Source organism: Jaculus jaculus, chromosome 1, assembly GCF_020740685.1.
Source record: "Jaculus jaculus isolate mJacJac1 chromosome 1, mJacJac1.mat.Y.cur, whole genome shotgun sequence".
Lineage (NCBI taxonomy): Eukaryota > Metazoa > Chordata > Mammalia > Rodentia > Dipodidae > Jaculus > Jaculus jaculus.
In genome coordinates, this window is record NC_059102.1 from 309,409,411 (window position 1) to 309,431,068 (window position 21,658).

The 21,658-nt window shown below is 44.4% G+C and overlaps 1 protein-coding gene across 4 annotated transcripts in view; it reads left to right on the forward strand.

Moving 5' to 3' along the window:
• The first annotated feature begins 6,946 nt into the window (after positions 1-6,946).
• Ildr2 (immunoglobulin like domain containing receptor 2) overlaps positions 6,947-21,658 on the forward strand; it is a 66,805-nt gene continuing 52,093 nt past the window's right edge. The window contains exons 1-2 of one of the 4 annotated variants that reach the window (XM_045149184.1): positions 7,687-7,747; positions 12,225-12,450. Coding sequence is in view for 3 of the 4 variants with exons in the window: in XM_045149178.1 (XP_045005113.1) it covers positions 6,984-7,068 (85 nt within the window). In the remaining variant the exon portion in view is untranslated. Of the gene's footprint in view, positions 7,069-7,632; positions 7,748-9,861; positions 9,987-12,224; positions 12,451-21,658 lie in introns of those variants that run through there. The other 3 variants (XM_045149178.1, XM_045149183.1, XM_045149180.1) reach the window with 3 other exon arrangements.

Sequence of the window (21,658 nt, forward strand, 5' to 3'; positions counted from 1 at the left end):
TACTTAAAAGATCTTGGACTATGGGGATATTTGAGCATCATTGGGATTGATAAAAACTATGGGAACTTTTTTGTTGTTGTTTTTGAAGGTAGGGTCTTACTCTATCTCAGACTGACCCAGAATTCACTATGTAAGGGTGGCCTTGAACTTATGATGATCTTCTTACCTCTGCCTCCCAAGTGCTGGGATTAAAGGCATGCGCCACCATGCCCGGCCATAACCATGGGAATTTTTAAAGTTGGACTGACTTCATTGCATTTTACATCATGGATGGTTATAAGTTTATGGGAGCCAGAGGTAGAATTAGTTGGTTTGATTCAGGTGTCTCCCATAAATTTATGTGTTCTGAATGCTTAGGTCCTCAGCTGGTAGCAAATTGGAAGTTGAAGCCTCCTGGAAGCAGTGTATTCTTGGGGACAGGCTTTTGGGTGTTAGAGCCAGCTTCCCCTTGCAGTTTTTTGGCACATGCCCCTGCTGCAGTTGTCCATCTGATGTGTTGGCCAGGGGGTTATCACCCTCTGCTCATGCCATCATTTTCCCCCTGCTATTATGGAACTTCCCCTAGAGTCTGTAAGCCAATGTAAACCCTTTCCTCCCACAAACTGATCTTGGTCTGGGCTTTTTCTGATAGTAACATAAAGCTGACTACAACAGCTCCCAAACACACCTTGGGGCTGGACTCTAGGATCTACCCACAGAGACACCTTCAGCCAGGTGGCTGGAGATCTAAATTAGAAGCTTTAAAAAGAACTCTCTTTTTTAATGTTTTTATTCATTTTTATTTAGTTAGTTGAGAGTGACAGAGAAAGAAAGAGGCAGAGAGAAAGAGAGAGAGAGGAGAGAATGGGCACACCAGGGGCCTCTAGCCACTGCAAATGAACTCCAGACTCATGTGCCCCCTTGTGCATCTGGCTAACGTTGGTCCTGGGGAATTGAACCTTGAACCAGGGTCCTTGGGCTTCACAGGCAAGTGCTTAACCACTAAGCCATCTCTCCAAACCTTTAATAAACTCTTAAATCTTCTGTGGACCATCCGTTCAAATTACCACAGCCACCCAAGGGAAAAGCATAGTAGAATATTAGACATGTTGTGATATTTTTCTGGTGCTAGTTTGGAATAAGGCTTTCTAGTACCTTCTTATATATTGTTTGAATGTTCTCCTGAATTTCTTGAGTAACTGAACCTCCTACTACCTCAGTCTGCATAACATGCCAGCTTTTATTGGGTCATATGGATTCTGCCTCTTGTATCTCCCTGTAATATTTCTCTTGATGCCTACTCATGGTGCCTCATAGCTTACTGGAGTACTTCTTGGACTCTGTTCTACACTCTCCCATAGAAAAGGATTCTACTGATTTTTCTTTCTCCTGCAATCCATCTTATATTCTGTGGCAAGAATACTTTGCTAAAGCACAGGCCTGATGTTTTTCTGCATGTAATTTTTCATGAGTGGTCCATTTTCCCATGCAATTAATTAATTAATCCAGAGCTGGTAGTCTAGTTTCCCGTACCTGATCTCAGCATACTTTCCAGTCCTGCTGCTACCTTGCCCAGGGGAACCCGTGCTATGGAAGCAGGACCTGCTCTCAAACCTGCTGCTGCCCCAGTACTACTTCCAGCTTCATTTATGGCCTTATGTGTTCTGCATAAATGATGCTTAAGACTTTAAAATTATTTTTTAATTTATTTGCATGCAGAGAGAGAGAGAGACTGAGAGAAGAGAGACACACAGAAAGACAGAATATGAATGAGTGCAACCAGGGCCTCCATCCAAGACAAATGAACTCCAGATGCAAGTACAACTGTGCATCTGGTTTTACATGGGCACCGGAGACTCAAATCCAAGTTGTTAGGCTTTGCGGGCAAGCACCTTAACAGCTGAGCTATCACCCCAGCACCCCCCAAGAATTTTCATGAAGACATCTCTGAGCAGAATTAATAGTTGGTCTATCCTGTCCCTCTTTATTCCCACATCATACCTGTCCTAACTTTGGCTCTGTCATACAATCATATTTAAATATACATTTGCCTGCCTCCCTCAACACATGGCTTCCACTTACCTGTAAGTTCTCTATTGTGAGAGGCTATGATTCATTCATCATTACATTTCTAGTCATCTTGAAATTTCTAGCTATCATAGGTACTCAATAAATGTGTGTGGATTAAATGAATGAGTTCAGGGAAGAGAGAAATAAAGAAGATGAATCAAAGGGAAGATAAGTACCCTGGAACAGTTTGTAGTACATACTGGTCCTCTCCATGAATAAAGCATCCAGAATTGAGGAAGCAATACAGCATTAACACATGTGTGAGACAGCCCCACCTCACACTTCCAAGGGCAAGGGTGCCATTCTCTAACACTGGCCTTTGGGAGCTCATGTGACCATTACTTGTTTGAGCTGCTTCCTTTCATGATGCTCTGGGTTCTGGCTTCTTCAATCTCCTTTCCCTGATCATTTTCATGGAGTGAGCTCATTAAGGACTTGTTTTTTTCTGGCTCACTTCTGTCCCTTAGGTCTGTGACTTATGTCAGAGAAAGCCTCTAGGTAAATGCTTAGGGCTTTGAGAAAGAACCCTTTGGTTTAATTGTTAAAACCTGGCCATCAAGATATATTAGTCTTGTGACATACAACTAGCCAGATCCCTTTCGTATTTCTCCTTTGGGCTGTAGGACATGGCTGGACCACTGGAATCAGAATTGCTTTGTTCTTCGTTTTGAAGGTTGTCAATGTTATTCAAATTTCCAAAGGATGCTAACATTAAAACTATAACAGAAAAAGAGCAAAAGCCACTAAGGGCTCATGAACGAGAAAACAATCTTACCTCATCTTTGGCTGTATAAATTACAAACAAATTATGGGTTGAAGTGTCAATCAGTAAGGGTTCCTAGGGCTTCAGCTACTCCTAATTAACTTGATTAACAGGTCACAATTGAGATGTAATGAGAGCAGGTGTACATTGGGGAGCTTTGTATCTGGCTAAAAATACAGTCCTCACAAAACACCTGCCACCCCCTTTTTCTACCTTGCTCTTTCCTCCAGGGTAGCCCCAGGTACTGAATAAATTTTGGAGGAGGGGGGTCTATCTTTGGTCTAGCAACTTTTTCCATGCTGTAGAAATAATACAGTATATAGAAATAAAAAAGAAAAGAAAATGAGGGATAGACACAACCAGAGATAACTACTGTCATTATTTTGTTTTATTTGCCATTTTGAAATGTATTTTTTTCATATTTGAAATCCTGCTGTAAATATACTTTTATCTCCTTTTTTTTCCTTTCTTTTTCTACACATACCCTTGGATAGACCCTTTGGGAAAGTATTGTTAAGAGAGCTAATTCAGGCCAAGAGTAGGGGTGTTCTTACCTCAGGGGTGGGTACAGAAGCATCACCTAACTCAACACTCAGCACTGCCAGAAGTGGAGGGCAGAGACCTTGGGCTCTTGGGTCACATGTGTTCCAAGTACATAGACTTTAGCATACTCTCCCTGTCTTGTGGTTACTACATCTTACCCTTGTCTTGGAAGTTAACATGTAGTGACATCACATATTTTATATTACATTGCCAATCTTTAAAGCTTTTTTTTTTAAAAAAAATGAAACAATATATTCCTCAATATGAGAGAGGTGCCAGACTGGAGTTATTTCCATTTCCAGAACAATCCTCCATTTAATTTGTTTAAACTTATAATTCACTGAAAGTGTGGTTTTGAAGGCATGGAGGATGGGGAAGTTAACAAACCTAATAGCACAAGGGACAGGAAGATGAACCAAACTTAGATGAAAAAAGCATGTTATCTGCTTCAAAGTCACACCTCATATATTCCTCCTGGAACATAAGATCAGAAAGCAGTAGAAATATGATTTTTATCTGCTTGCTTTAAAAAGACCCACGTTAAGCGGATTTGTGTGCATGCCTGTGTGTCTGCAATGAAATCATGTTTTAAAGAGGATTCAGCTGCATTATATTTATAACTATGTGGTTGTCACCAGCTACCAGCATGTCTCCTTGTGGTGCCTCACTTCTCTTTTTCTCTGTGTCCAAATTCTGTTCTAAAGTGCACAGCTTTGAAGAAGCAGCTGGTTTGTCCATCTCCTTTCTTTGTCAAACACCATTCTAGCCATGGCTTTCTGGGAATCCTATTCTGGTACCACGTAGGATTCTTGTTCTGACATACTGGTCTGGTTGCAGGAGTGACATGTTGGAGATCAGTACCTGCCCTTTGTTGTCATGATTCGGACTTTACCTGGGTCCTGTCTTTGGCCAGGATAAATGGACTGTGAGAGTTTGACCAGATCATGGGCTTGTTGGCAAACCAACTCAGCAACTCCCCAGGAGAACCAAAGGATAGTGAAGTTATCACTTCTTAAATACTCATGCTCACTGAAAGCACTTGAGAAAGGGAATTGAAATGCAGATTTATGGTCTCCACCTGGCTACTAGGATGTAATTATTTCTGATATTCATCATTGTGCTTGGGAATCTACCTTTTAAGCAGACACTGCATAGCAATTCTGCTGCTGGAAGTTCAAAATCCACACTCTAAGAAAGAAGAAATTCTTGGTATCTTACCCTACTATACAACACTAACATGAAAAAATATTGCCTGTGTCCCATTCTCCTTCCAGCTCTACCCTTTAGACTGCATGATGTGAATCATAAGGGTAGACTCAAGGTTAATATTGACCCTCCATTACCTTGGTAATGATGTGCATTTGGGATGGACACAAACCCAGGACCCTACTCACTAAGGAAGATACAAGCTAGGCCAACTGAATTTCTCCAATTGTAAAGGAGACATACAGGGTAATGCTCAGAAACAGTTCCTGGGATGAAAGCCAAGGTACCTGCATGCTGTGATTCATCTGACACTCTAGTTTCTGTAAGCCCCCTAACTCCTATTGAAGTATACAGAGGGATACACATTCACGTTCACTTCTATTATTATTATTATTAAGTTTATTTATTCATTTGCAAACAGAGTGAAATAGAGAGGAGACAGACACAGAGAGCATGGGCACACCAGGGCCTCCAGCCACCTGCAAACAAACTCCAGATGCATGTGCCACTTTGTGCATCTGGCTTTATGTGGGTATTGGAGAATTGAACCTGGGTCGTTAGGCCTTGTAAGCAAATGCCTTAACCGCTAAGCCATCTCTCCAGCCCAGCATTCACTTTTCACATCAGATTCATATTATGGTAGCACAGTTCACCCACCATTTGTTCCCTGTATAATGTTCCTACATCAAAATTTTGCATAAAGTTCTTACCTTTCATGCAATCAAACACATATATACATAGAACATAATACAAATATATTGCATTTTAACCATTTTGTATGGCCATCCCTTTTATAATGCAAAGACACATTCTCAGGCCTAGGTTTCCTTTTCCTCATTAGGATTAAATGAGAAAATGTGGGGTCTGGAGAGCTGTTTCAGCGGTTCAAAATGCTTGCAAGCCTGCCAGCCTGAGTTCAATTCCACAGCACCCACATGAAGCCATATGCAAAGTGGTAGCTGTGTCTGTAACATAAACCAGGAGAATCGGGAAGCTCTCTGGGGGCAGCAGCAGCAAGAGAGATCATGCCTCAGGAAGCTGGAAGGAGAGGAGAAATGCCTCGAGGCTATCCTCTGACCTCCGCACAAGTACCATGGCGCATGAGTGTGCCCGTGTGCACGCCTGCATGTGCACACACACACATCAAATACATAATAAAAAAATTTAAATGAGAAAGCTTGCAAAATATTTACAGTTATGCTTAGAACCTAGTAAGCAACTTACAAACTTTAGGAACCCACTTTATTTTTAATGTGAGAGTAAAAAGAAATAGCTCTCAAAGTTTCTCTCACATAGCATATTATTCAGGATATTTAATGACATGTATTGGAAGTCATCCAGGCCAAAGTAAGCAAAGAGAGTATTTTTGAAAGGACATGGAGTGGCCCAAAGAATTGCCAAGAATGCTGGCCATCCAGATACAGAAGGTGGGCTGGAGCCCAGAGAGATACACCAAGAATCTCTTCCCGGAGCAGTGTGGTGGCCTTGGGCTCTGGATGCTGCTGTCGCCCACCTCATGGCAACTTTCCACTGTTCTACTTTTTGCCCCACATGTTCCAGATTCAGAAGACAGAGCGAGCGGCCACAGTTCTGGGAGGGGCCAGGGTCTGCACTCCAGCTGGGGTGCAGGAAAGCAGTTCCAGACTTTCTAGCCTCAGTGGTTGGCACTGGTCAGACCTAAGAAGGGAATTGAGAAGACAGGCTGTGGTGAGAAACCACCCACCGCACAGGACCTCCTCACCATTTCACGTATGCCGCATACATATCATCTGCGTTTGTACGCATTCATTCTTCGGTGTAGGAACTCCTCTCACACCCCTGGTTTCAGCACCACCAATCCCTGAGCAGCCTAAATCTTGCTCAATCCGTAAATGCTGCCATCACAGATGTTATATGTCCCCCTTACTGTGGTCCCCCTCGCCTCCTTGACGGACTTGCTCTTTCTCTGTTTCCCCACCCTTTGCCTGTTCTCCAAGCTGACAATTGTCCGATTTTACAGTATGTTAATATACCTGTAAGGTTTCGCCTTCTTACCTCTCCTAGACCCAAGATGAGGCTCCTTAAGGACGGAAAATCTGGGCTACTCGTTCTATAGCACCTAGTGGAGACTTTAGTATGTATTTGCTAAACCGAGAACACATTTCTCGGTTCTTTCTCAACACATTGTGACTCCTTTCCTCCGAGCAGGAGACAAATCCATTTTAAAACGGGAATATTTGCATGTTAACGTACTCTGCAAATTGTGATGTTGCACAGACGGAGGTTATTATTTATGCGTGTTTATTTCATTCTCATTTCACATATTTTTTCTGTTAGGAGGCTGCGTGCCCTTGCCCTGCCACACGTTTTAGTAGGAAAAGGTTGTGAGGTGGGATTTCTCGCCTACCTCTTCCGATTCTCTTCGGTTCTTTGAACAAGACACATGGGCAGGAACCTAGCAGAAGCAGAGGTCCCTGCCCGCAGGCTTTCCTACTTTAAGTCCCACAAAGAAGTTATGCCAAGTCCCGGTGGGTTCCTGGCCCTGGTCCGTAGACGCTCCTCGCTTGCGCTCTGCACGCTGGCTTCCCACGGGCGTGCGGGGAGGGTCTCTCCTCGCCGGGCGGTGCGGGGCCGTCAGCCCCCAGCCCAGCCCGGGCCTCTCGGTGCCGCCGCCCCTTGGCCCGCGTTCGCGGGGGCACTCGGTTAGTCCGCGCACCCCTGCGGGCGGCGGGCGGCGCACGTGACCGAGAAACTTTGGCAGCCAGGCGGCGGGCGGAGGCGCGGGCGGCGGGCGGCGGGCGGCCGAGCTCCCCCGCGCGGCGGGCAGTGCTGCGGGCGGGCGGGCGGCCGGGGAGGCGGGGAGGCGCTCGGCCCGCTCTGCCTAGCTGCCTGGGCCGGCGGGCGGGCGTGCGGGAGCGCCGGCCTCGGCCACCGAGGCGCCGCCGAGCCAGCCAGCGAGCGCCCACCCGGGAGCCCGCGGCTGCCTGCGAGCCTGCCCCGGCCAGCCCAGCCCGGCGGGCGGGCGGCGGCGCCCAGGGACGCCGCGGGGAGCGCGGGTGCCCGCGCCAGGCGCTCCGCCGCCGCCTGCTGCCTCGGGGTCATGCCGGGCGCTCCCCGCTTCTTTGCCCACTTGGCCTAGTCTGCATGGGAAGTTGGGGAAAATGGACAGGGTCGTGTTGGGGTGGATCGCTCTCTTCTGGTTAACAGGTAAGAGTCGTTTGCTACATATACATACAACTTTGCACATACATACATATATATGTATATATATGTATACATGTATATATGTGTATATATATATAATATTTCTATATATATGTATATTTAGATGTATACCCATAGTGGTGCTGTTCCCGCAACACCTTCATTTTCCTCCGTTTTTTTTCTTTTGCCTGTGAAAGCTGCTGGTGTGTGTGTGTGTGTGTGTGTGTGTGTGTGTGCGCGCGCGCGCATGCTAGAGGTGGCGATGGGGGGTGGGTAGAGGCCCCATTCCAAATTAGATGGATGGAGATGCAGGTGTTTGACTCATTGACGCTGTGAGGTTGTTCTTATTTTCTCCATGCAGATAACGTAACCTCCAGGGTTTTGCCCTGAGTTTGTAAGGCGCTGAGTCCTTGGAAGAGCCTGGGAAAGCTCGTGGGGGCGCGCGCGGGGGGGGGGGGGTTGCTGATTCACTAAGAGCACTGGTTTTCTGGAGGTGGGGGCAGGAGGGTGTTCTGTATTTCCTTTCCTAGACAAGGACAGAGTTTCAGGGGCATTTTCTGTGGTTCCTAGGGTATTGGAGAAGGGAGATTGGGAAGGAAATGGATAAACTTGATGGGTGCTGCAATTTAGGGCCTGGCTGGATCTCACTGGTGTCACTTGGAAAAAGTTAAAGGAGAAGACCTTCTAATATATGCACTACCCTCCCCCAATAAAGATTTGTGGAGAGGCTCACACTGTTCTAGCTCCCTTTGGTGAACTTTCTTCCCATCTTCCTGGGGCTGGGAGAGGCCATTGTTTCTAATAACTTATCCAACTTGATGATTTGGGGTTAAGGAACAAGTAGCCCCCGGATGGCCAGCTCTGAGGTACTCAGAAGCGCTGCTGAATGGTGAGGTGAGGGTGAGGAGGGTTTGGATAACCAAGACTGGGTCACAGGCGACCATTTCGAAAGCAGATGGACTCAGAGCTATGGAGGAGACAGAGCGAGGTGTCAGAAGGTCACGAGCCAGGGTGGGGGCAGTGACGGCAGAAAAGGAAAGGGCAAGCAGCAGCAAAAAGAAAGCAGTTTTGTCTCCTCTAGGGGCACCTACCAGATCTGGAGTGGGGGGGGGATCAAGTCATAGGAAAATGGGAAACAGCTTAAAATACTCAAGGCAAGTTAATGAAAGAAGGTAAAATAAATTTAAGAAAGGCAAATGCCCTGTCTGCCTTAGCTTCAGAACTGTTGGTTGCCTAAACCCATTTCCTGTATCTAATGAAAGGTCCCTAACATAGCTCTTGGCTCCTGCTGGGTGGAGGCTGGTTGGGAGGGAGGGGTCCTTCACTAGAGCTAGCCTCTCATCTTGGCTGCTGAGTTCATCCCTCCCACATTATTAAAATATGAATCATCTAATTCCAGGCTTTGGCTGATCCATGCTTTCCCCCTCCTCTGGCCTCCCAGTGCTGTCCGCTGCCACCCTCACTGATTCTAGCCCCTTGAGTTGCCTCTACTCAGTTGTCATCTTCGAGGGGAACTTGGGCCTTCAGCCTGTGTCATCACCTCCGGCAGGTCAGCTGTGCATCTCAGGAGACATCCAGAGAGTCAGAGATGCTCCTCTGGATCCCCCTCTCCCAGAATAGGGCCAAGAGCAGCCCTCCAAGGCCGCCCAGGGAGTGGGCGAAAATGTATGGCCTCTCTAGACAGCAACAGCTTCTTCTGAAATGGAGCCCTGTTAGTGTAGGGCTGGTAGAAACCTAGTCCAGCCCCCTTGGTTGATAGAAATGGGGGTCCAGAGAAATTTGTGGCTGGAGCTAGACTGCAGTCTTCCCAGACCCTGGTCTGTCCCACCTGCACACTCTGCATATGTCTGGGCTTCCTGTGGGACAGTGTTTTTTCTGTTCTGTTTGTTTGGAAGAAAGTATTGCTTTGTGCCTTCTGCCATCTGCATCTGGAGAGCTGTCTGCCTGCAAACAGGCAACAGGTTACTACTGTCAGGGCTATCTCAGCTGTCAGATGGCTGGGCTTCTTGGCTCTGCAATTGCTGCTGACTCCTGTGATGCCATTGACCACTCCCCAGATATTCCCTTATCTATCAGTGCTGTCAGAGGTGCTGATGGACAAGGCACTCCGGAGCTCCAGGAGCTCCAGCACAGTAGAAGAGTTAACAATGGCGGCTGGGGCTGGGGCCAGAGGAAAGAGGGGTGTAGCCAAGGATGAGGGGAATTCACACCCGTTCCTCACAGAGAAGGAGCAGGAGTAAAGGTAAGAAATTTGAGTCCAGCCCAATCAATGAAGTCTCTCTTGAAAGGTGGTAGAAAGGGAGGGAGGCAGGAAAAAAATAGATTAAATGTGAGACAGGCAGCCAAGAAACAACCATGTCCATTCTCTCCCCTTCCTTTTTTGCTACCTTTCTCTCCTCCCGCCCCATCTCTCCTCCCTGCGCCCTGCTTGTCTTGAATGCAGGCTGAGCAATTTCTAATCAACACTTCAGCCCCCCCTCCCCCGCCCCAGGCTGCAGCGGCTCCTTCCCTGTCTTTCATTGCTAAAATCCAGGACTTCTTCCTGCTGGATGTTTAGCCTCATGATTTCTCATTGTCACCGTGATGCCGCATCCTGCAATAGATTGGTCTCCTTCTTGTTGTTTTGAAAAAACAAAATGCTTACCAGCTGCTATTTTAGCAACAGGTGCCATCAAGCAGTAAGACTTGAAGGAGGGCTCATTCAGTCTTTGTTCCTGAGTAGGGGTGATGTTCCGTCTCCGCTGGCCGCAGAGGCTGTGAGAAACGCTAGAGCTGTGTTGTCACTGTGGGAACCCATTCCCTGAGCAAGGGATGAGTTTTCCCGGAGACTCGTTGGGTGTTTCTGTGGTGAAGACTGCGTGCTCTGTTTGCATTTCTTTGGGCGCTCTTTCATTCATTTCTTTATCCATCCATTCAGCAGGCATGTTTTCAATTCTTGTGATTTCTAAGCATGATGATAGGTGCTGGGAATAGAATAGGACACAGAAAGACATAGTTCTTATCCTCAAAAGGTTGTTAGTGTCATCCGTGACTCAAACATGCATGCAGGTAATTTAGTCAGGTTGTTGATGGCCACATTGATGCTACAGAGCACGGAAGGGGTGCACTCAATCCAAATGAGGGAGTTCTGACCGACACCAGTTCTGAAATGAATTCCTGGAAGAGGTGATGGCTGACCTGAGAGGTCCCCTATTTATGCAGCCAGAAATTATCATCATGTCCTGGGCATTGTACCCCAATTCAGAAGACATGGCCACTGCTTTCAAAGAGCCCCATCTGGAGGCAGAGACCATGGTTGTGGAACTGTGGACACACAGTATTAGAACTGTACAAAATGCATAACAGACATCTGCCTTGAGTAGAGTGGGGTGCCTCAGGGGGCTTCCTAACACAACCTAGAGGAGACAGAAAGGTACAGAGGCATGGTTGTCACCTCAGCTAGTTTGCATTCAGGTAACTAGCTGCCTGGTGACGGAATAAGCAAGAGGGGTATGGAGAGCTATAGTGTTTGCCCTGTTTGTGGACCACAACCCTGAATTTAGAAGACTAACCTCTGGAACTTCCCTATCTAGAAGTGGAAAAGCTGTTTGTAAGAGCAGAGCCTGAGAAGTGGGAGAGATAACTCCTGGTACACCCGACCCAGAAGTAGACTAGCTCCCTGTAGCACAGCGTGAGGGTAACAAGAAACTGAAGCTTAGTTTAAGCCATTTATTTTAAATATTTTATTTATTTATGTATGAGAGAGAAAGAGCCAGGTAGAGAAAGAGAGAATGGGCCTCTAGCCAATGTATACGAACTCCAGACACATGTGCCCCCTTGTGCATCTGGCTTACGTGGGTCCTGGGGAATTGAACCTGGGTCCTTAGGCTTCACAGGCAAATGCTGTAACCGCTAAGACCTTTTCCCCAGTCCCTAATTTAAGCCATTTTAAAACTGCTGTTGGGCTGGAGAGATGGCTTAGCAGTTAAACCCTTGCCCGTGAAGCCTAAGGACCCAGGTTCAAGGCTTGATTCCCCAGGACCCAGGTTTGCCAGATGCACAAGGGGGCACGTGCGTCTGAAGTTCGTTTGCAGGGGCTGGACGCCCTGGAACGCCCAATCTCTCTCTTTCTCTCTTTGCTTCTTTCTCTCTCTGTCTGTCGCTCCCAACTAAATAAATAAAAATAAACAAAATATTTAAATAAAAACTGCTGCATCTGCTGTTAGCACTGCTCTGATGTTATTGCAAATGTGGCTTCCTCCCTTTTGTGCATCCAGGTACTCACTGGCATTTTGTCTTAACAACCAAAAAAACTAGTAATATGTGAACAAGTATTACATTGTATGAGTAAAGGGTAAGGAACTTTTGGCTTTGGATAATCCTTAAACACTTGTTAAAGGAGGAGCTTTAGGGGTGTGACCTGCTGGACTCTGCCGATCCAGAACACGCACACTGTGATGACAAGAGCACTCACATTAAGCCCACCTGTTGTCTTCCACAGACCTGAGGAGTCTTGGCTTCTGACCTTGTCTTGGCTCCATGATCAGCACTTCTTATGCATGTATGTTTATTCTGAGTTGAGAGTCCAACGAGGCCACTGAGGAAATTGGGCAAAGAGCACAGCTTAAGATCAGTCGGCGTCTCCAAACACTGCTTGCCAATATTGTCATCTGTGCTGTTCAGGCCAAAGATACACAAGGCAGAGGAACCTAGTCACATTGCTTTAGGTGGGTGGATTATATACTTGTAAGATTAATTTTAGGAGCCGGGCATGGTGCGCATACCTTCAATCCCAGCACTCTGGAGGCAGAGGTAGGAGGATCGCTGTGAATTCAAGGCCACCTGAGACTATAGAGTGAATTCCAGGTCAGCCTGAGCCAGAGTGAGACCCTACTTCAAAAAACAAAAACAAACAAACAAACAAAAAAGATTAACTCTAGCACAAGTTACAAGGAAGACTCAGCATCTTACAGCAATAATCTTAGAAAATTTATTTGTAAGGTCCATAAGAAATATTCCCACAGTTGTGTACCATAGTTCATTCTCAGAATTCATTCTCATGGTTTGTTCTTTTGGTTCAAAGTTTATTTATTTATTTGTAAGCAGAAGTAAGATAGAGAATATGAATGAATCACTACGGGTGTGCCAGTGCCTCTACCTGCTGGAAACAAACTCCAGATGCATGCACCACTTTGTGCATTTGGATTTATGTGGTTACTGGGGAATTGAACCAGTGTTGTTAGGCTTTGTAGGCAAGTGTCTTAACCACTGTACCATCTCTCCAGCCCTCACATTGGTTCTTACAGTTCATCCCCACAAGTGTTAGTCATCCTGAGGAAAGAATACTTGCTTTTAGAGACTTCTGGTACTTCAACTTCGTTGTCTCCTTCCTGTCCTGTGTGGCTCCTACAGTGTCTCCCTCTTCTGCTCTACCTCCCTCCATAGAAGCAACCATGCTCAAATCAGAACATCTTTCAATGCTTTTATTACATCCATTCCCACACTGGCCATCCCCCAGCCTGGGTGATTCTCTCTGGACTAGAAGAAGGTAGCTATTTTAGCATTCTTATCCCCCTCTACAATTTGAAAACATGTCTACTAAATATCTGGTTTATAAAAACTTTATTGCTAGTAACCCTAGTGTAAGTACCATGTTACTTTGTGCTAGTAATCTTAGTAAAAGGTCTTAGTGTTTGGGCTAATGTGAGTAATATTAGAGCGTGGTTGGTGAAAAGCTCCCCATCAGAGAGTTTAGAGTTCCAGCACTAGCTGTTCCACCAATACCTGCTTAGCCAGGTAAGCAGGTATCTTGGATTTATAATCTATTATATGAGGTGATTTCTAAGAGTACTATTAGTTACAAGATTCTATGAGTCTGAACTTTTCTCCATTTACTTTTGATGAGCTAGGTATCAGTGCACAAGAGTGACAGGTCCATTCCTCTTATAATTTACCCAGTGAAGTAACCGAGGGAACTTGTTCTCTTGATTCTTTGAATTCCAATTAATGACTGGGATGAAAACACCAAGTAGGAAAGGAGATCTCTTCGAAATTTTCAAAAGAACAGAGTAGCACCCATTGGCTGGCAGACAGATGGGATCTTTCTGAGCATTACATAAGGTCACTCTGGGCGCCAGTAGACTGGGACTAACACTTTGGATCAGAAGAGCTGAATCCTCCTCCAGCCAACATGGCCCTATAATATCCTTTCACTCTCCAGATCTCCCTTTCCTTTTCACTCCTTTAAGCTCTGTGTATCCTTTTTTTCAACCAAGAATATCAAGAAAGTATGACATGTAGTTGTGACTGTGGCTGATTTTGTGCTGTAATGTTTTCCTCTGTGTCAGATAGTTTTCATACACATTATTCCATTTAAACTTTCTACAGAAGTAAGTAAGCTGCATTGTAACCCGTATTCAAGAAGACCAAAGCTTGGAAGAAATAAGGGACCTGTCCAAGTTCATGGTATTTTACTGACAAAAGCATAATATCTAGTGTGCCACTACTTTAATATGACTTGATTGTTTGAACTGCCTGAATCCAAGGGAATCATTCTTTTTCTTTCTGGCTAAGGTGGATCAAAGTAGAACTTTTGACATAAGTAAATATGTGTGTTGTCTGTTGTGAGGCATTGGGTACTAACCTGGTGTTCATATAGAACTCAAGGAAATAGTGAAAAGTGAGAAAGACTGCCTGTTAGTTTTCTCTAGTAAAATCCTGATGTATATGGGAAAGAGCATATGAGGAATATGCCAGCAAGGCAGAGGGCAGAAAGCATGCCCCAGGGACAGAGCAGACACCACTGGCCATCATGGACTAAGTGTTGGTACTGTGTACCGAGGGGCCAGTCCTAGTGTAGCTGTCCTATGCATGCTGAAGGCCTTGGTTGTTGAGATAGCTTTTGACTCTCTGAAAATGAAAGAGGGCATTTTGGATCAGTAGTTTTCTTTATGGTGCAAGAAATGAAGAAGAACATGGAACATGCTCCCTCTGTTCCCCTTCAGCGTCTGGAGCTGACAGAAAGTGGTACTCTGGGCGAGGAGTAGGAGCTTAACACTCAGCAGAGAGCCTGCATCATGACTCCTTCTGTGCCCCACTGCCCCTGTTGCTAGGAGGGAGGCAGACCCAGACACAGAAGCATTGTGCATGTGTGTGCACGCACATGTGCATGCGTGTGCAGAAGTGATTAGTGATTAGGCTGCGACCTGGATTTGAATGTTAACTTAACATTTTAGTATATTTCATTTGGCTTTAAAATGGAAAACTAACCTACCTCGTAGTGCTGGTATGATAATCAAAATGAAATCACCTAAGACGCCTAGCACAGTATTTGACACATAGTAGTAATTCAATCCCAACTAGGTTTTTGCATCAGCATTTTGAGACGGCTGCAAGAACCACCCCCGGCAAATCTTAGTAGTTCACTATAGCATACTCTGGGTTCTTGCTCATGTTACATGAGAGCTGTAGTTGACTGTGAGTAGCTATGTATTGGCTAGGCTTGGTGGACTTGGCTTGGTGGCCACAAGACCCAGAATGAAAGAGCAAGCTCTCTTGGGCATGTTGTTTTGTGGTGGGGGACAAATGCTTGGAGGAGGGGATGTAGGTGTAAAGTGGGGATGTAGGTGTAAAGTGAAGGAGCAAAGCCAAAACATACAAGTGCCTTTAAAACTTCTGCTTGGGGGCTCAGCAGTTCAGGCACTCACCTACAATACCAATGACCTGGTTTTGATTCCCCAGTACCCATGTAAAGCCAGATGCATGAAGTGGAGCATGCATCTAGAAGTTGTTTGCAGTGGTTGGAGGCTCTGGTATACCCATTCTCTCTGTCTCTGTCTCTCTCTCTCTGTCTCTCTCTCTCTCTCTCTCTCTCTCTCTCTCTCTCTCTGCTTGCAAATAAAGAAATAAATAAAATATTTTAAAGAAAAAAATACCTTCTACTTGGACATGTCCTATGGCATGTGTGCTGATACTCCATTGAGCAAAGTAAGTCATGTGTCCCCGTGAATATGCTGTGGAGTAGTAAGTCTACTCTCCTCATAGAGACTAATGCAAGGCTGGGGAGGAAATAAATAATAGAATCTGACAACTGGGCTGAGTCATTCAACTATAATCTAGTTCTTACTATGTAGATGAGTTTGTAGAAGCCCACAGAAGGGAGTTTGTTTTTTGACTGAGGAAAGAGGTGATTGAATAGGAAATTCTCAGCAATGTGATGTAATTCTGTGAGGTTCCGTGGTTGCAGCAAGAACAGGAAGACGACTTCAGAGGCAAAGAGGAAGCTTGAAGAGTATGTAGGGCTAGCAGGGAAGAGCAGGATCGGGAGGGGGATTTACAGGTGGAACAGACTGTGCAAAGGCTGAGAAACCACAGACAACATGATGTTTTCTGAAATTGCAAATATTTGAGTATTATGAAGCCTTTGGTGCTGTGGGAGCAAAGGAAGAAGAAGCCCCCTTGTGTTCCTGGAGGCTTTGGGGAGTCCTTAAAGGGTCAGAGCCATGGACAGCCATGATCAGATGTGCAGTGTAGAAGCATCATTTGGACTCGGTGGATAGTGGATTAAATGTGAGTTAAGACTTGAAGCAGAAACCAGTAGGAGAGAGAGAGATGTGATGGACCTGAACCTCCATTGCACAGTGGTGTTGAGAGAAGTGGATCGAATAATCATATGGAGTAAGTAGGACTGGTTGGATATAGAGGTTGAAAAGAAAGGAATGTCACAGATGTCTATAGGTTTCTAGCTTTGGATTGCCAAGGATATCATTCATGGACATGCATTAATACAAGAAGAGAAACATATAAGAGATGGGGAGAAAAATTCCTCCTACTTCCCTACTTTTTTTAGTTTATTATAGTCTAGAGTGCTATAATTAAGATCCCCTACATCATAGTAACTCATATAAAGTCATTTATTTCTCTCTCCCATAACTGTCTAGTTCTATCAGGTAGGTCTACCAACTCCAACACGTAGCTCCCAAGATTGCTTCAGTCATAGACATTTCTCAGGAAGAGGAACAAAGAAAGCAGAGTCTAGGCAAGTGGCTTGCCTGTAGACAGGTGACCCTAACCTAGTCTCATGGCCACAGTTAGCTGCAAGAGAATCCAGATAATGTAGTTCTTGGTGTATCTGGCCAAATCAAAATCTAGGATGTTCTATTACTAAAAGGAAGAGGTAGTCTCCATATTTATAGCAGGGTCAGTATAAGGCACTTGTGTAACATCCAGATGGAGAATGAAGTTGCATATCTGTATTTATATTCAGGGGAAGGATCTAGATAGGAAATACTGATAACAAGTTGTTAAAGATCAATAGGAACTTTCCTATAGAAGGTTTTTTTTTTTTTTTTTTTTTTCCCTGCCCAAATGGCTAAAATCTGTGTTGGGGATGTAGAGTGTTTGTCTAGAATGCAGAGAGCCCTGGTTTGATCTCCAGCACCACATAAAACCAGGCAGATACCAGTGATCTCCACACTTGGATGTGAAGGCAAGAGGATTCAGTGAGAAATTCCAGGTCATCCTCGGCTATTTCTCTCTCCCATAACAAGTTTATTTGAGGCCAGCTTGGTGTACATGAGCCCATATCTCAAGGGAAAAAATGGCAAACGATTGAAATCTGATAGACTTTAAAGAACTGGGATGGTTTCTAAAGTAAGTCTACCCTGCAGGATATAGACTGACCTTGTTTAGCACTGCTTTGGTCCCACCAGAACAGCGTGTGAACCAACTAAGATGCCTCCCATAAACTCATTTCATATCTGTGGAAGATGAAACAAATAGATGGAATGAAGCTCCATTTCTGGCTTTCATCCACACAGTGGTGGCAGAGAGTGGGAAAGCATAGCTCAGCTGGGCACATAAATATGCTTAACGAGTGGCAAGTTTTGTGTGCACAAGCATCAGAAGTATCGGTAACAATGATAACTAGGCCATGAGCAAGGTCCACTTGGGTGAGGGTAACACAGGCAGTTACCAAAGTCTTATCTGAAATGAGGACATATTGTTGCCCTTTGGGACTTTTGGAGAGAAAACATACAACAATGCTGTCATTTTTTTTGAAATCTCAAAATGGATCACCTGGTTTGTCCATCTCTAATATAGATCAAGGATTCTGGTACTGAGGTAGCAAAAAAGTGATGCTGATTCTTGGACTGGGGAGATGGCTTAATGGCTAAAGACATTTGCTTGAAAAGCTTGGCAGAGCAGGTTCAATTCCCCAGTTCCCATGCAAAGCCAGATACACAAAGTGGCACATGTGTCTGGAGTTTGTTTGCAGAGGCAGGAGGCCCTAGCTTGCACTTATATGCCCTCTCTGTTAAATAAGCAAGTAAACAAACATATAGACAAGTTAAGCAGAAAATAAGTTTGTTAGAAGGAAGGTCGTTAGCTCAGGCAGTTATGGGAAAGCTGGTGAATAAAGCTCAGAAAATAGGGACTAAGGCAATGTCTACTATTCTTAGTAAAACCTTTTTATTTTATTTTTGAACCATAGTTCATCAAGAAAATGGATGGCTCATATTTATCAAAGCAGAAAACATTCAAGCTTTGTCTTTAAACCTCTAACCTATAAGTTAACATTTCCCAAAATGCTTTGTTCTCAACCCAGAAATGCTACCAAGGGAGGTACAGGCTTTCTTTATTTGTCTGGATTGTTGTCCAGATCATACAAGAGGTGATTGCACATACCATGTTCATCTTCTACACTTAGAAAACTTGCCCATTAGTTGTCTCTAAAACATGAAGTCTGGACAACATGTTAATAACTTGAAACGAAAACATGAATTTCTTAAGACATAACCTTGAGGCAGGCAAAGGAAGATTTGTATTGTCATACTGAATCAACAAATAGTTGTCTGAAGGCCAAGATGTACCAGGGAATGAGAAATTTGTCAAATCCCACTTTGAAGACTTGAAGAGTTAAGGGATGGATAATCTTTATACAAAACTTCTAGAAATGTCTGTTTGCAAGTGTAATTTTCTATGACCTTTAGCAGCAGTCTTTCCTTCTCTAAAATGGGGGTGTGCTTATAGATCTGCTTCTCAAAGATGCTGACAAGAACAGCTTATATCTAGTTGGGGAAAGGAACTGGCATTGAAAAAAAAAATGAAAATGCTAAAATAAGGACAGCCTTTCCTTAGAGTCTGCTTTTGTTATTCTCACAAGAACACAGTTTGTCATATATAGAATCCTTTTCTTTACAGGAAAGTTGGGGTAGGGCTTTATTTTGCAGGCATTGTCTGTACTTGGAGCTGACCTTCCCTAGCCTGATGATAAGAATCTACCCTGGGTGACTAGCTGAGAATAAGGGGGGGGGGGCTGCTGCTCTGAGCTGTCACTAGTCACCTAACCTGTCAGCTGTTTCCCCAATACTGGCAAGCATCCATTCTCTGCACTGAAGTCCTCCTGCTAAGAACCACTGCTCAGACGCACGGGCCCATGCACTCATTCATTCACTGATTCGGTCTGTACTTTCCCGACTTCAGCTACATTCTGTGGCTTTACTATATACTGGGAACACAGGCTCAACTAACTCCTGGTTCTACCCTCAGGGAAACCTCATAGTGTAAAACAAGTTTATTTTATATTTTTCAAGATCAGAGATTTGCTTTTTACCTATTGCCAGAACTTAGCATTGTCTTTTAAACAATGTCTTTATTTATTTATTATCAGAGAGAGAGAGAGAAAGGGGGAGTGAGGAGGGAAGTAGAGTCAGAGTATGGGTACTTCAGGGCCTCTTATTGCTACAGATGAACTCCAGACGCATGAGCCACTTTGTGCATTTGGCTTTATGTAGGTTCTGGAGAATTGAACCCAGGACAGCAGACTTTGCTAGTGCCTTTACCTGCTGAGCTCTAAAATATAGTTTTGATTGAGTTAAAATTGGGTAGTCAAGTGCATCTTTTCTGGGGATCAGGGTACAAAAAATGTAAAAAAAAAAATAGCCTGACAATTTAAGAATGATGACTCACCTGCATAAATGTAGAAAATTACCTTTGGTCTAAAATATGCCATGTACTGCTTCCATCAGGAGTTATTTAACTTTTTAAAGTGTTTTTTCCTTTTTTTTTTTTTTCAGGTAGGGTCTCACTATAACCCAAGTTGACCTGGAATTCACTATGTAGTCTCAGGCTAGCCTTGCACTCACAGCTGGGATTAAAGGCACGCCAAAATTAAAAGCACAATTTATCCTTTAAACATTATTTGTGTGTGTGTGTGTGTGTGTGTGTGTGTGTGTGTGTATGTATGTATGGGCAGGCCATGACCTCTTGCTGCTAAAAACAAAATCTGATTTTGTGCCTTTTTTTTTTTTTTTGTAGACAGCTCATGTGGATGGCCTTGGAATTGAATCCAAAGCCAGCAAGCTTTGCAAGCATACACCTTTAGCTACTGAGCAATCTTCCCAGCCTCTTAGTGTTTATTTATTTGTTGGGGGGGGGAGAGGATGCAGATAGATAGAGAGAATAGGTACCCCAGGGCCTCCAGCCACTCTAAAGGAACTCCTGACATAAGTACCACCTTGTGCACCTGGCTTTCATGCATCCTGGGGAACTGAACCTGAGTCCTTTGGCTTTGCAGACTAGTACCTTAACTGTTAAGCCATTTCTCTAGCCCCTTAGGTTTTTTTTTTTTTTTTTTTTAATGAGGAGGTCTACTTCTTACAGATGTTCTCTATACCACGCAATCTCTTGCTTTACTTCAATTCTTTTTCTGTCCTTTGCTGTCTTCTCTAAACTGCCTCTCCAGTGTTTTGGACTACCTGTATTTCTTAAATCTTTACAAGAGCTTTGCAACTTCAGTTCCCTGGGGTGTGACCTGTGGTAGTCTTCCCTTTGTGTGCATGTTTCCTTCTCCATGCTTCTGTGATTCCAAGAACTCCTTCAAGCTACCCATCCTGATTTTGTCCCCATGTGTAGGAAATAATGTATTCACAGACTAATGATAAGAAATAGAGAATACATATGGCTACAGCATGCTTGGGGCCAATCATAGAGAAGACCTTACCTGCCATGCCAAGGCATTTAGATTTTATCTTGGGAGAAATGTAGAATCAATAAAGCTTTAAAGCAAGAAACTAATATGGTTGGATGATAAGGTGGTTTTTAAAAAATTATTTATTTATTTGAAAGATTGAGAGAGGGAAAGAGGCAGTCAGACACACACACAGAAAGAGAGAGAGAGAGAAAGATAGAGAATGGCTATGTAAGGGCCTCCAGCTACTGCAGACGAAGTCCAGATGCATGTGCCACCTTGGATATCTGGCTTACATGGGACCTGGGGAATCGAACTGGCTTTGCAGGCAAACACCCTAACCACTAATCCATTTCTCCAGTCCCTGATAATGTATTTTACAAAGACTACTCCATAAAAAATGTGGAGAGTGGATTGAGTTGAAAGTAGAAAGGCCACTTAGGAGATTATTCTAACTGTCAGGTGGTGATGATACCTATATAATGTAAAGTGATGGTTCAGAATTTTGGAACAAGTCAGCCTAGGTTTGAGCCTGACTCTCACCTGCTACACTGATATGTTAGGCAGGATATAGCATTCTGAGCATCTGTGTTTCATCTGTAAAATGGATTAGATAATATTCCCTACTTCATATGCTTTTTGAGAGAATGTATTAAGAAGCTCTATTAGAAGTGCTTAGCACAATCTCTGACACATATTAAGTAATGTACAACACATCTAGCAGAAGGACATATAAACTCAATTTAAAGGCGTTCTGGTGGGAACAGAGAAAGACCAAGTTTGAGAGAGAACTGAATGTGGTTAAGAACAGAGAGGAAGTCACCCAGGCTGTGGTTTTGCCTTGCTGTGATCACAATACCTGAAAGAAAGAATTTAAATAAGGAAAGGACAGATTTATTCTGGCTAGTGGTGTCAGTCCATCATGGTGAGGAAAGCATGGCAGAGCAGGTGGGCTCCTGGTGGCA